The sequence below is a fragment of the Puma concolor genome, chromosome C2 (genome assembly GCF_028749965.1).
Source record: "Puma concolor isolate L17-30 chromosome C2, mPumCon1.1.hap2, whole genome shotgun sequence".
Taxonomy (NCBI): Eukaryota; Metazoa; Chordata; class Mammalia; order Carnivora; family Felidae; genus Puma; species Puma concolor.
The window spans coordinates 46,599,748-46,615,000 of record NC_141675.1 but is presented as its reverse complement, the minus strand read 5'-3'; the positions used below and the strand labels follow the sequence as shown (position 1 = coordinate 46,615,000).

The window sequence follows — 15,253 nt, the reverse complement described above, 5'->3', positions numbered from 1 at the left end:
AAATGAAATTAAAAATTAAAAAAAAAAGAAATACTGTGAAAGCATTTCGACTAAGAATCCCTCTAGAACAACAACAACACAAGTTCCTTTCAGTAATTCAGTATATTTTTTCCAGAAGACATTTATCTGTTTAACCTTCATTATAAGGAATGTGCTTATTAGCTAGATGCTCAGTGGTGATCCCACTTCCTGGAGACAGGCTAACCCAAACATGCAACACGATTCTAAAATAAAACAAGGATTGCTGCCAGCAGGTAAACACAAGGTGCAATGGACACATGGAAACATTACTAAAGTCTTTTAGAGCCAAGGAAAAGTACACACACACACACACACACACACACACACCACAAAATGATACTTTACTTAAATATAAAAGGGTGACCAAGAGTCTTCTAGCAGTAAGATGGGAAGAACATACTAGAAAAGCACAGGCAGAGATAGAAATAAGAATACACAGGTCGGTGGGGAACTAAATATTAAGTTCAGCATGATTGAAACAAAATTATGAATGAGAGCATTGGCAAGTTAAATATGTAAGAACCTGGAAATCTGAACACTATGCTAATGGATTTAAATTTATTAAGTGATAAAAGTGAAGAGTTTAGACAAAGAAATCATATAATCAGACTTGCATGTTAGAAAGATCCAGTATACTAAGTGTAGAAGATGAAATAAGGTTGAGCAGGGAAAAGGCAGAGACATCAGGGAAGATTATCTGTAAAAGATGACGAAGTACTAAATTGTGTTAATGAAGTCAAAATGTTCAGAAGTACAATGAATGGGATATGGTAATTAGATGTAAGTGCTAAGGAACTATAATTAATTGATCATAAGTGCTATTTACTGAGAGCATTCAATGTTGCTTTAGATCGATAGTGGTTCTTTTGTTTGTTTCTTCTGAGGCCATTTGGACACAAGACAATAAATTATACTCGGTCATGTGGAGCTTGAGATGTCTGTGGTTTGTCCAGTTGTAATGTCTAAGTGATAGGTGTATGTGTGGAATCAGGACTCAGGAATAGTGTCAGAGAAGCAGATTCAGGACGGGATGTCAGCAGCATGTGGGTATTTGGAGAAGATCAGGGATTGGAAAAGAGAGTATGTACAGTCAAATCCCAAAGATAGGGAGAGAATTCTGGGGGACAAGAATATTCATGAAGAGTAAGTATGGGAAACCTGTTATTTTGTTTGCTTGGTTTGTTTTTAAATGAGAGAGGGAGGGAGATGAGAAAACAATGAATAACAGAGGAAATCTAGGAGATACTTTGTCATAGAAAGAAAAAGGAACAGCAGTGAGAATGTCAAAGAGGAGAAGAGACTAGTATTCATCAAATGCACTAGAGTAGAGAGATTGAGGAATTAATTAAAGGTGGGTAAAGAAGGAAATAGGGAAGGCCTAGAACCTACAGTGTATAGAAATTGGTCTGAGAAGGAAAGGGAAATCAAAGGGACTAATGAGACAGAGGAATTCATGGCCAAGTGGAAAAATATTTTTTCAAGATAAAAATGAGCATAACAGGTTTTTCAAAGTTAAAAAGCAAAAAACAGAGTATTCGTGGAGATACACTGATGAAGCCAAATAAGAAGGAAAGAGATATATGATATGGAGCAAAGGGAGAAAGAGTGATTTTGTCTACAGATTTTGTCTGATATTCCTGTGAGAATATTAGAAAGAAGTGAGTCAAGGATGGATATGGTGGATAACAAACTTACAGAAGGGGGGATTGAGCCAAGGACACAGCGTTCGAAATGTGAGGGCATACAATCCTTCATACCCTCTTTCCTCTGAAATAGCAACAAGCTTGCTCTCTAGCTGAGTGGGAGGCACTGGGAGGCCTAGAGTCAAACAGGCTGTGAGTGACACACGAATGAGAGATAGAACTCAGATACATGGGACAGGATTTCTGAGACACCGCAGGGCACAGGTCATTGATCTCCACAAGCAGTCAAGCATAGTGTAGTGCCTGGATCAGTATCATCAACAGCAACTGGAAATTAATTTGAAATGCAAATCATCGGTCCCCACCATTACTTGTTGAATCACAAATTCTGTAGGCCAGGCCCAACAGTTTTTAACAAGTCTACTAGGTCATGCTGAGACACTAAAATTTGAGAAGCACTGTCTTAGGGCTTCATACATTACTAGAAGTACGACATGACTGTCCTTCCCTTCCTTGTCACAGTGTGTGCTTTAGAATTCACTTTCCAGAATCTTTAAAAATCTTTGAGAAAGAAAGCAATCTTTATGAGGACTTCCTGAAGGACATTCAGAATACCTGCTTCCCTGGATGTTATAAAATTCACCTATGAATCACATCTTTCCAAGAGTCTTGATCTTTACCGCATCCTATTACCTGCTCCTAGAATTGCTTTGACTGGGCTGCCTGGGTGGCTCAGTCAGTTAAGTGTCCCACTCTTGATTTCAGCTCAGGTCATGATCTCATGGATCATGACTTTGAGCCTTATGTTGTGCTCTGTGCTCACAACTCAGAGCCTACCTGGGATTCTCTCTCTCCCTCTACCCCTACTGCATTCTCTCTCTTTCTCAAAATACATAAATTAAAAAAAAAAGCAGAATTGTTTTCACTAATTATTGTCTTGGAGGCAAGCTATCATCCTATACTTGTAAGGATGATCGTAAATTCAATAGTGACTATTGGGATGGTTTTCAGGAATCTACCAACCAACCAACCAAGGGACATGAACACAGGGACCAAGCCCCACCCACGAGTTTTGGTTAAAGTTGAATATTGCCTCCTGAGCTGGAATTACAAGGACTCAATTTTTCCCAGCTTATCCTAACCAAAACCCAAACCCAAATCCCATCATCCTTCTTCAAGTGAGGACCTGTGGGGTCATCAAATGATTTTCAAGTGAGCCTGGCCAACTAAACTCTCTAATCTATATTTAAATCACGTAAATAATTTTTCTTTTGACAAGTCACTATGAAATTTTACTGACTATATATTATTTCTAATTTGTTAGTTGTCAGAAAGCTAGGAAGGAGAAATCTGGAAAGCCAAAATTTCAGTCTAACTGTTTTGGCCTTTTGTATATTCATCTGAGTGTTTGTGCCTCATCAATTTTCCATGCCAATTTTCTCTGTGACTAATCCTCATAACTTTTGTTTGGTGAAGTGTAGCTTCTTATATGCACATATTTTTATAAGGTTCTCACTATTTAGAACCCAATGAGGCTTAGAGCAAAAGGTTAAAAAAAATCACTTCTTACCTGTTTATCTTTCCTCCATTCTCTTCATTTGTTTAATTAAATAGAATGTTGTCTCCTCCTGATATACCAGCACCATTCTATCAAAGAGTTTTCCAAAGCTTTCATGATGGAAAATTTATTCATGTTTTTGGTTTGAATCTTCTACCTATTCCTCTTAAATCATAGCCAGAAATGAACGGGGAAATTAGACTTCATAAGAAGGAGTTTAATGTAACCTATGTCTATTTTGTGTTTTCCTTTAAAAGAATTGAGACTAGCTATCATTCTAAGCTTTACTAACTGTTAGCATTATTGTTATTGGTATTTACAAACTTGATCTTGTAGCAACCAACAACATGTGATTCCGATTTACTGTTTACAACATCCATATCACTTCAACGTTTCTGCTCCTGAATATATTCTAATGTCACAGAAAAGAAGTTGTACTAATTGACTCCTTCATGTCTTATTTTCATTTGATATGAGCTGATTCAATATGGAAGCTGAGAAGAAAGAGCTTATCAAAACCAAGCAAAACAAAAACAGAAATAATGGTCTGCCTATTTTTCTCCAAACATATGTCTACGTCTGTTCAATATCTAATATTTATAGCTATACTTATCCCTATTATACATATAAGTATGTATATTTATATTAAATATTTCTTATACCAAAAACATATTGCCAGTTATAGTTTTTTCCTTATGTGATAAACTTACTGAAACTTCCAAAGCAAAAACCACCACCATGAATATAGATGACAGCTGGTCTTCGGATTTCTGACTTTCTCTTTGGCAAGTACAAACGTACTGGAGTATCAACAAATATTGTATCGGTCACTGTGACATTTTCATCTGAGAGTGGCTGTGTATAGTCCAGACTGAATATCATGGAAATTAAGTCCCCATGTTTCATAATACCTAAGTTTTCAAAACACATATCCTGTAAAAGCAAAACAAAATTGAACATTTTCATCTTATATTACACCAAATTTGTAATATTTATTTCCAAGTAATACTGTATAGACTTTATTCCATACTTTTTTGCCTTTGAAAATCTAAAGTATCCTGTATTTTATTAGTAACTGGGTCATTCAAAAGCTGTCAATTAACTGGAAGTTATTTTATAATTGTAAATTCGTACCTGGAAAATTTCCAGGTCTTATAACATCTTTTCTTTTCTTTTTGTTTTATAGGAATGCTGTCATATTTTTCTTCTTTATTGTTCATTTTATCTAATCCAAAATTTTAAAAGTTCTCTTATGCTCACACTAACAGTTATTTAATGCCCTGGTTATCTTTTTTTTTTCTTTTTAATGCTTTTTATTTATTTACTTTAATCCAATTTAGTTAACATTCAGTGTAGTATTGGTTTCAGGAGTTGAACCCAGTGATTCATCACTTACATATAACACCCAGTGCTCAGCCCAACAAGTGCCCTCCTTAGTGCCCATCACCCATTTAACCCATACTTCCAATTACCTCCCCTCGAACAACCCCCAGTCTGTTCTCTGTATTTAAGAGTCTCTTATGGTTTTTCTCCCTCTGTTCTTATTTTTCCTTTCCTTCCCCTATGTTCATCTGTTGCATTTGTTAAATTTCACATGAATGAAATCATATGGTATTTGTCTTTCTCTGCCTGACTTATTTTGCTTAGCAAAATATATTCTATCTCTATCCATATTGTTGCAAATGCAAGATTTCATTCTTTTTCGTCACTGAGTAGTATTCCAATTTGTGTGTGTGTGTGTGTGTGTGTGTGTGTGTGTGTGTGTGTGTGTGTGTATGGGTATGGGTATATGTATATATACACACACACATACCCATACACACATACATACACACCATATTTTCTTTATGCATTCATCAGTTGATGGACATTTGAGCCTTTTCATAATTTGGCTATTGTCACTATTGCTGCTATGAACACTGGAGTCCATATGCCCCATCAAATCAGTATCTTTGTATCCTTTGGATAAATGCCTAGTAGGGCAATTGCTGGATTGTAGGGTAGCTCTATTTTTAATTTTTTGAGGAACCTCCACATTGGTTTCCATAGTAGCTGCACCAGTTTGCATTCCCACCAACAGTGCAAAAGTCTTCCTCCTTCTCCGCCTTCTTGCCAACATCTGTTGTCTCCTTAGTTGTTAGTTTTAGCCATTCTGACAGGGGTGAGGTGGTATCTTGTTGTGGTTTTGATTTGTATTTCCCTGATGATGAGTGATGTTGACCATCTTTTCATGTGTCTGTAAGCCATATGGATGTCATCTTTGGAATAGTCTTTGTTCATGTCTTCTGTCCATTTCTTCACTGGATTATTTGTTTTTTGGGTGTTGAGTTTGACACATTCTTTATAGGTATTTCATATTAACCCATTGTCTGATATGTTATTTCCAAATATCTTCTTCCATTCTGTAGTTTGCCTTTTAGTTTTGCTGATTGTTTCCTTCATTGTGCAGAAGCTTTTTATCTTGATGAGGTCCCAATAGTTTATTTTTGTTTTTGTTTAATGCCCTGTTTTCAACTTTAAATAGCTGTGTCCTAGCACCCAACCCCCATCTCTCAAATCCCATATTTGATAGCACTGAAAAAAAAATCTCCCTGTTATTTCTGATAACTTTTCTAGGAAATTCGTGACATGTCACTGGGCAGTTTACCCAAAAGAAAAAAACTTAAAAATACATGGTCAATAGTACATCAAACACATTCCTATAATTATTTCAGAGTATGGTATTACAGGGTCTTAGAGAATGTCTAATTCCTATACTTTAACAATGAGGAAGCATGCAGAAGCCCTAAGTTGCAGCCAGTAAAGGTCAAAGCCAAATCTGCACTCATTTTTCCAGACCAACCACTTATACCATCACTTACTGAGTATATGATCTGAAGCAAATTACGCTCTACCTCAATTTTTTTATCTATACAATTGTAATCATAATAATAACAACAAATCCCTCAGTGGGCTGTTGTATGATCTAAGTGAGTTAGGACTTCTCATGTACATAGAGGAGTGCCTACTACATGTACGTATTTAATGAATCTTGCCTTATTTAAGTATTCTTTACTACTAAAAATTCTTAAGTAATTTCATGCTAACTGAATATAATCAGGTAGAGTGTCCTTTAAGGCAAGATTTTGGGAAATGGGTAAATTAAGCTAATTTTTCATTTAGTGAAGCGAATTTTAAAAAGTGAATTGCTTTTTTTTCTCATTTCTCAGACATTTTGTTTTTGAGCTGGTAAGTATTTTTGAATAACAAAAGTATCACCTTAGAGATTATTTTGTGCTGTTCTACCATACATTATCTGTAATTCTCAGAGCAATCCTCTAAAGTATTTATGATTAATATCCCCATTTTATAGGTTAAAAATGTACAATGGAGGATTAGGAAAGTTTAGAAGATTGGACATGCTTTCTTTTACCAAACTCAGCCTTCCAAGTTAACATATGACTCCATAGCAATGCATTTTATTTATCAAGATTACTTCCTCAAAAACTTTACTTTTCACTTCCATTTCCTATGATACAGTAATCTATCTTCTGGTATCTCAACTTTGAGTTACAAAATTCAGTACTGACAAGAATAATTTTTTTTTTGAGAACAGCCAAGGACTGTTAATTTTACTAGAATAATCTTGCAAGTAAATACATGGGTGCTCTTCTTAGCATCTTTGTAAAAATAAAGAACAATCCATATACAACGTGAAATCTATAAAGTGCATAATTGTGTTATAGATGGACAACGGTGGGAATAATTTGTAGCTGAAAAAGGAAAAGACTATGGAGTCGGCACTTGTTTCCCCACATCTTCTTTCATGTTACGTTAAATCAAGGAGTAGGAGCATTGGAGAAAGAGGCAGTTATGCTTAAGGTCAGCCGCTAGAAGTGATCAGGGAGAGAAATAGCAGGACTCAGCAGATGCAGACAGGAGACGGTTGTGTTTTCACAGAACCACTGTCTGCTGTGCAAAGTACCATGGGACAGCCTCTCCTTATATCATAGATTGTTCTCTCTTCTCTAATCATTTGCTGCTGCTTTGTCTTCTCCTTTCAGCTTCTTACTGTTTCCATCATCAAATGACCTTTCTGGGAGCCACTTGGTTTGGCAGAAAGAGTACAAGTTTTGGAATGAGGCATTTGTGGCTTCAAATTTTGAAGTGGTCGCTTTCTAGCTGTGTGAGATCCTCTGAACTTCTTTTCCTCCTCTGTAAACTGGTCCAAATAGTCGGAAGGTGGTGGGGATTCAGAGAAGTATACATTACTGAAAACCTGTGTATTCTAAGAGCTGAAAAATGCTATTCTAACCATATCTCTCCCTTACCAAGAGCTGTTTTTGCTTGAATTCATAATCGACCCTGCATATTTCAAGTCAGACAATCTCTGAAATCTAGAAATTTTGATTAAAGATAAGCAATGGAGTGGCACCTGGTTGGCTCAGTTGGTTCAGTGTACGACTTTAGCTCAGGTCATGATTTCACAGTTCGTGGGTTCGAGCCCTGCATCGGGCTCTGTGCTGACAGCTCAGAGTCTGGAGCCTGCTTTGGATTCTGTGTCTCCCTCTCTCTCTACCCCTCCCCCACTCATGCTCTGTCTCTAAAACATGAATAAACCTTAAAAAATTAAAAAAAAGATAAGCAGTGGAAACCAATGAAATACTGAGAGCCGTAAATTAACAACAAATAGGCACAAGTCTCAATAATGTTGATAAGTATCACTTATATATAAGTAAAATATAACTGGAAACTCAAATACATTAAATATAACTCAAATGTAAGGTATCAAGTAAGCTTCAAAGCTTTCCTGTCAAGAATACCACTTATGCATATCACAGTATACACAAACTTTACATCTGGATACAAACTCCTTAGAAGCAAGAATTCTGTCCCACTGTTTGCAAAGATGTAGATATAGCTGGTTTTATAACTTAAGTTAATTTTGTGTAATTAATTTTTTCTAACAAAGAAGCAATGGTTATTTCAAAACAGTAATTTCTAAAAAGTTCAAAAGCACTGATTTTTAGTCAACAAGGCATCCCAATATCCATAAGAAAAAATGTTAATCTTACCATAAATGTACAGGTTTTAGCAACTGTAAATAAGGCTATTACTTTCCAGTATTCTTCAATGTTGCCTGGAATGGTGATATAAATGTAAGAAGCACAGAGAGCACAAAACAGACCCAAACAGAGAGCTTTGAACCCCATAATATCCCTTTCTCCAGTCTCTTCACAGTGCTGAGAAAAAGAGATTCTGAGACAGATACTGCAAAACATTAGTTCAAGCCTTAATTATTATTAAGCAACTCCCACAGTGTTTCTTCACCCTGTGACGCCGTCATCTTCCTAAAGCACCATAGGTGTGAGTCAGAGCCTAGATGAGAATTCTTAATAAGCCACAAAATCCAATTTTGTGATTGGTTGGTTGCAGCATTTTGTAAGAAGAGGTTTTAAAAAAAAACTGGCTAATATGTCATCAAGATCCTGGCTCATGAAATTAGCATGGATTACTAACTCTGTTGCTTGTTGTGCTGGACCAAAATTTGAGCTAAAAGATAAGAGGTGTGGGGACTTTTCCACATGACATTATTCATCAAGTTGGAACTTTAATAGTCTGAAGTACAACAAGGCTCGGTATAAGTATCTCAGGAAACACTTTTTTAAGTGATTGTATAGTGACTTTATTCTAATGGTTAACTGGTAAATCTTTAAAATCAATCTACACCAAGGAGGCTAGTGTGGCAGGCAACCACGAGCGCAAATATTGGACTTACGCTTGCTGCAACCTAAGATAGCCTGAGAAGCTCCTGTCCATAAAGCTGATCATTTCAATGTTCTTTAGAGATGTAAGGCACTGGAGATTTTCTGTCTGATCTGTTAGGCCCTAGGAATTAAAAGAACAGTCATAAATCAATAAATCCACAATTCTCAAGCTCATTCCCAGAGATTGGGACTTAAAGAAAGTAAATTTTAGTGATAGAATTAAATTCAATCAGGAGTCTAATTTAAGTATATACTGGACCTCTTGAAAGCATAAGTATTAACTTCAAAGTCTCTCCTAAACTTTATTACTACAATTTTTATTTTTGTTCATTTACATTGCAGTTCCCCTGAATCCCCCAGGAGTAATTTAGGAATATTATTTGTTTTTCAAACTACAACGCTATAAAAAGTGCTTTCACTATTAATAATGCATTTAAACTGGAAATTTCCTGGAGAAACTGGTACTAACAGACCTACCCTAATTATGTAACTCTTTGATCACATTCAATTGTTAAATACATATTTTTAATAAATTAATGTATAAACAAGTTAAGTGATTAATTAATGCTTACGAATATTGGGAAGGGGGAAATCTCAAGTTCACCGACAACAATGAAGTTTGAAAACTAAAATCAGGAGTGGTCATTGATGACAAAGACTGAGAGGAGAATAGAGTTAAAGTTAAGATAAAGTTTCTGCCTTCACATCACATGTCTCTCCTACTCCACCCCCACCCCATGCACATATGCATGCACACACACACACTCACAGAAGGGGACTGGGAAGAAACAGAAATAATGTTATCAGGCTAAATATTTGCTGTACCTGTGTGAACATGAAGGCCCTAATCAGAAGCAGTTAGGAGATATAATCAAAGTAACATATGCCAAGAAGTATGCAGAAGGTGTTTAGAATCTTTCAAAAGCCAGATAAAATGTAGCTGATGTGGTTTTTTCTCATATTTTGAAAAATGAGCAGAGGCATCTGATGTAATGACTGAATTACTTTGATCATGGCAGTTTGCCTAACACATAGTAAGCAATCAAGAAATATTACCTGTTATTGTCATGACGTGGTTTTTTCTCATATTTGGAAAGATGAACAGAGGTATCTGATGTAATGACTGAATTACTTTGATCACACAGTTTGCCTAACACATAGTAAGCAATCAAGAAATATTACCTGTGTAATATTACTAGTATTATTTTATTATTGCTGACATCAAAGAAAAGAGGTAACTTAAGAGTATGGGATCCTCCAAGAAGACCCAGATCTATGTAGTGAGGTTATAGGGGGGCTTTAGATCTCTGACTGTAGTCAAATGTTAAAAGCATCTGAAGAGCTAGAGAGAGGGGTGAAGAAAAGGAGAAAATGCCTCCCAAATTTATTTCACTTTGCAGTTCCTTAGATTCAGCCCTAGGTTTCTAAAGATCTCTAACTTTCACAATTTTGCAAGTCCCTTGGGTCACCATTGTTCAGTATGGAAGGAGAACATATCAGATGCACAACATGAAGAAGGAATAAAACTAATACCATCTCCTCCAAGATTCAATGGCTGTGGGTCTTTTCCTACTTTAAAGAGCTGTCAACAGCATCATACTAGGTCTGTCTTTAATCTTCATTTTATTTTACTCTCTAAATGAAAGAAAGGTAGTGTTTTTTGCATACGATAGTTTCTTTTGGCATTTTTTGGCCTTTGGCTTGTGAGATTACAAAAACACCATGCACTCAGTTGACAGCAAAGTGTGCTTAGTTTCCCCACAGGTTTCCACCACACAATATTATAATCAGTCAACTAACATCTGTGGAGTAACATCTCAATTCTATGCAGATTGGACAATCTCAAACATCTTTATATTTTTCCCATTTCCTCCAAGATAAAATCCAATTTTTTCCGTAGCACATTGTATGTTTCTAGTCATCTTCACAGAGTCTCTCCTTTGATCCTACAATCCAGGTCAACTTCAACTACTGAAAGTTATCCTATAGCAACAAGCCATATAAGCCCTCTGGAGCTTTTGTCGTATCTCTTTTCCTAGAAAAAGCTTCTCAAGTTCTCTCTGCTCATACCTGCTTATCAAACACTTTTCCTGCTTTGAATACTCAAGGCAGTCACTTCTATGATGCTTTTTGTGATCCCTGACAGATAGGATTGATCAATTTCCCTTTCTTTACACCCTCCTAAAGAAGTGTAGACTTTTGCCATAGTCCCAGTAACACCAAACTGAATTTACATAGTAGGCATGAATCTCTCTTAATGGTATGTACAAATATTTCTTTAAACCCTGTTATAGACTGAATGTTTCTGTTCCCCCAAAATTTATATGCTGAAAATTTAATGATCAAAGTGATTGTATTAGGAAGTGACCTCTGGGGAGCTGATTATATGTCGTGAAAGTAGATCCCTCATGAGTGGGATGGTGCCTTTATAAAAGAGACTTCAGGCAGCTCCTTTGCCCCTTTTGCCAGTGAGGACACAACAAGGAGATGGCTGTCTGTGAACCAGGAAGCAGTCCCTCACCAAACAGCAAATCTGCTGAACATTGATCTTGGGCTTTTCTAACTCCAGAATACTCAGAAATACATGTTTGTCTTTTAGCTACTCAGTCTACAGTTTGGTTTTGTTTGTTTGTTTATTTTATTTATTTATTTTTTTTTCAACGTTTATTTATTTTTGGGACAGAGAGAGACAGAGCATGAACAGGGGAGGGGCAGAGAGAGAGAGGGAGACACAGAATCAGAAACAGGTTCCAGGCTCTGAGCCATCAGCCCAGAGCCTGATGCGGGGCTTGAACTCACGGACCGTGAGATCGTGACCTGGCTGAAGTCGGACGCTTAACCGACTGCGCCACCGAGGCGCCCCTGTTTGTTTTTTTATAGCAGACTAAGAGAAACCACAAACAACATTAACATCAATGTATTATGCCAGTTAGGCATTACAAATAAAACATAAATAGGTCAGGGACAAGACAAGGATCCTGCTTCACCTCTATTACTTGACACTATACTGGAAGTTCTAGGTAGAGCTACCAGATAAGAAAAGAAAAGCCCATCCAAATTGGAAAGGAAGAGACAAAGCTATCTTGATTTGCAATTTACATGGTCTTTTTAAAAATGTTTATTTTGAGACTGAGAGAGAGCAAGCAATGGAGAGAAAGAAAGAGAGAGACAGAGGGAGAGAACCCAAAGCAGGACCCACACTGTCAGTGCAGAGCCTGATGTGGGGCTCAAACTCACAAACTGTGAGATCATGACCCGAGCTGAAATCAAGAGTCAGACACTCAACTGACTAAGCCACCCAGGCACTCCTGCAATTGACATGATCAGAGGTATAGAAAACCCAGTAAACCCACAAGAAAGATACCAGAGTTAATAAAATAATTCAGCAAAGTTGCAGAGTTCTAGACCAACATATAGCTGTTCACTAGCAATTACAAAGGAAGTTAGGAAAGTAATTCTGTTTATAATAGCAATGAAAAGACTTACATACTTAGGAATAACTCTCACCAAGGAGGTGAGAAGCTTGCATGTTGAAAACTATAAAACAGTGCTGAAAGAAACTTTAAAATACGTTTAAAAAATAGAAAGACATAACATGCTCATGGATAGGTAGACTTAACATTGTTAAAATGTCAATACAACCCAAAGTAATCTATAGATTTAATGCAATTCCCATCAAAATTCCAACAGTCTTTTCCACATAAGTGGAAAAGCCAATCTTTCAATGTGTATGGAATTGCATGGGGCTCCAAATAGACAAAACAATCTTGAAAAATAATAAGAGTTCCATACTTCCCATGTGGGGCCAGTGGAAGTTACTACTGAATCAGAAAATATCTGAAAGCAAGACACTCTACTTTTTAACACTTCATAAAAACTGAAGCAGGAACTCTTGATATTAGAAGAAAATATCTGAACTGTCTCTTTCTACAAGTTCAAAAAACCAAATTAAAAAAAATGGTGAAGAAGAAAAGTATGAAAGTCCAAGTCTCATACAAAATATACAACATAGACAAGAAAACTAAAATAGAAGAAACAGAAAGAAATAAACACAACTAACCATTTAGATCAAGAAATGCAATGTGGAAAAGGAAAAAATTAAATATTAAAAAGAAAAGAAGGGGTCGCCTGGGTGGCTCAGTTAGTTAAGCATCCGACTCTTGATTTCAGCTCAGTTCATGATCTCAGGGTTTGTGAGATCAAGCTCCGTGTTGAGCTCTGTGCTGACAGTGTGGAGCTTGCTTGAGATTCTCTCTCTGCCTCTGCCTCTCACACTCTCTCCCGCTTTCTCACTCTCTCTCAAGAAAAAAATAAATAAAACATTCTTTAAAAATAAAAGAGATAAATGATATTCAAGGGATAGTGACAAATTTAAAGATAGGCAAAGAAATGACAAGTTGGACAACTGCAGTTATTAAAAAAATTAAAACAAGAGAAAAATATTAAAAAGTATAATTGAAGAAACTTTCCTAAAATTAAAACAAAACCTTGAAAATACATAATTAGAGACTGCTTTTGTGTACCTGAGAATATTGAACCAGAATAGCCAACAGCAAGATATATTCTTGTAAGTTACTATACTGAAAAGAACAAAGGAAAGAAATTGTATGTTCAGGCAAAAAGTCACTTGGCTTATGAAGGAAATAATTAGACTATCATGAGAACTTAATTATCATTATTCATGTCAGGAGAAAATATAATACATATATAACATATTTAATAGAAATAATGTGACTAAATAATTTAATATCTGGAATTATTCAACATATAATAAATCAGTGTATTGTACCAAGAGTGTTTCATAAGAAATCTAGTAGCGAATGAGCTTCATGTAATCAAAATTAATAGTGAGACAACCTAAATACTGCTTAACATTATTAAATATATTGTTATTGTAGAGTCAGTGTTCAATTATGGTTAAAAAGGGGCGGGTGTAGTAGTAAGGGCATTGTAGTCTAATAGCACCAAAAGGTGAAAGCAGATCAAGTAAGGAAGAAAAGAAAGAGCAGAGAGGAAAAAAAAAATTTAACTGTTTTTAGTCATCAATTAGTGGTGGTGACGTTCATATTGTTATTCTAAGACCACTAAATTTGTAAGGTGAGTAAAAACAAGTAAGAAATTGTGGGACAGGGGTGTCTGGATGGCTTAGTTGGTTAGGGACCAGACTCCTGATTTCCATTCAGGTCATGATATCACAGTTTGAGAGTTCAAGCCCTATGTGGGGCTTTGTGCTGACAGCGCTGAGCTTGCTTGGGATTCTTTCTCTCCCTCTCACTCTGCCCCTCCTCCGCTAAAACTCCTTTTCTCTCTCTCTCAAAATAAACATTAAAAAAAATTGTGGGATGTCTTTATTCTCTCATATATATGTTTCCCCAAGTGCCTAGATTCTTGGGTTGTCAGTGTGGAAAAAAAGGGAAGTGATACTAAAGAGATCAAGTAAAAACCCTATGGTCTTGAATTTGAGATGGAAATAACAAACTGCAATTATTATCAAGGATATCAAGAATTATTTTTTCTTTTAAAATAGGTATTTGTAAAAATTCCTAGTTTTGCCTGCTGAATAACCCTACTGCTCAGATTGTGGTATTCAAATATCACCACCATTAAAATATATCAAATATTAAAGGAAAACCAGGGATCTGGGATGAATGGCTAATCCAAGATCCCTTTCATAAAATGTGTAAAATGAGCCTCGAAAATATTGACATATCAGGTTGCAAAGAATATCATACCAAGAGTCATGTCAAGAGGACTGAAAGGAGCTTCCACTGGCCCAAAGAGGGAATACTGAACTACTTTAACACGAAATTAATCAACATGGGGCACCTGGATGGCTCAGTCAGTTGAGTGTCCAACTCTTGATTTTGGCTCAGGTGATAATCACATCACTTGTGGGGTCAAGCCCCGCATAGGGATTCTATCTCTCCTTGTCTCTCTGCCCCGCCCCTGCTCCCTTGCACTCTCTCAAATAAAATAAATAAACAAAAAATGCTTCAAAAAAAGAGAAATTAACCAATAAAATAGGCTTTAATTCTCAAGTGTGTACTGATATGTTATTTTTTAATTAATCGGTTGATTACATTCTGAAGATAACAGGGAATCAATTCGTTATCTTGAAAAGAGGAAATGAATACAAGGAAATAAATACTAAAAATGAAGGTAACCATCTTGTATAATACTTTCAAGGTAATGTATAAAAGAAATAATCAAATTAAAATATTATTTTGCAATCTCCACTGGATTAATAAATCTGTATTTTCAGCCTCGATGGCTTTTAACCTAAC

General features: G+C 36.1%; 1 protein-coding gene across 1 annotated transcript in view; it reads right to left on the bottom strand.

Moving 5' to 3' along the window:
* Positions 1-9,661, bottom strand: part of LOC112849483 (arylacetamide deacetylase-like 2) — a 36,154-nt gene extending 26,493 nt beyond the window's left edge. The window contains exons 1-2 of the mRNA XM_025913118.2: positions 8,277-9,661; positions 3,933-4,155 (exon numbers count right to left, since the gene is read on the bottom strand). Of these exons, the coding sequence (XP_025768903.2) occupies positions 3,933-4,155; positions 8,277-8,483 (430 nt within the window). The 5' untranslated portion in view covers positions 8,484-9,661. The remainder of the gene's footprint in view (positions 1-3,932; positions 4,156-8,276) is intronic.
* Positions 9,662-15,253: the final 5,592 nt, after the last annotated feature.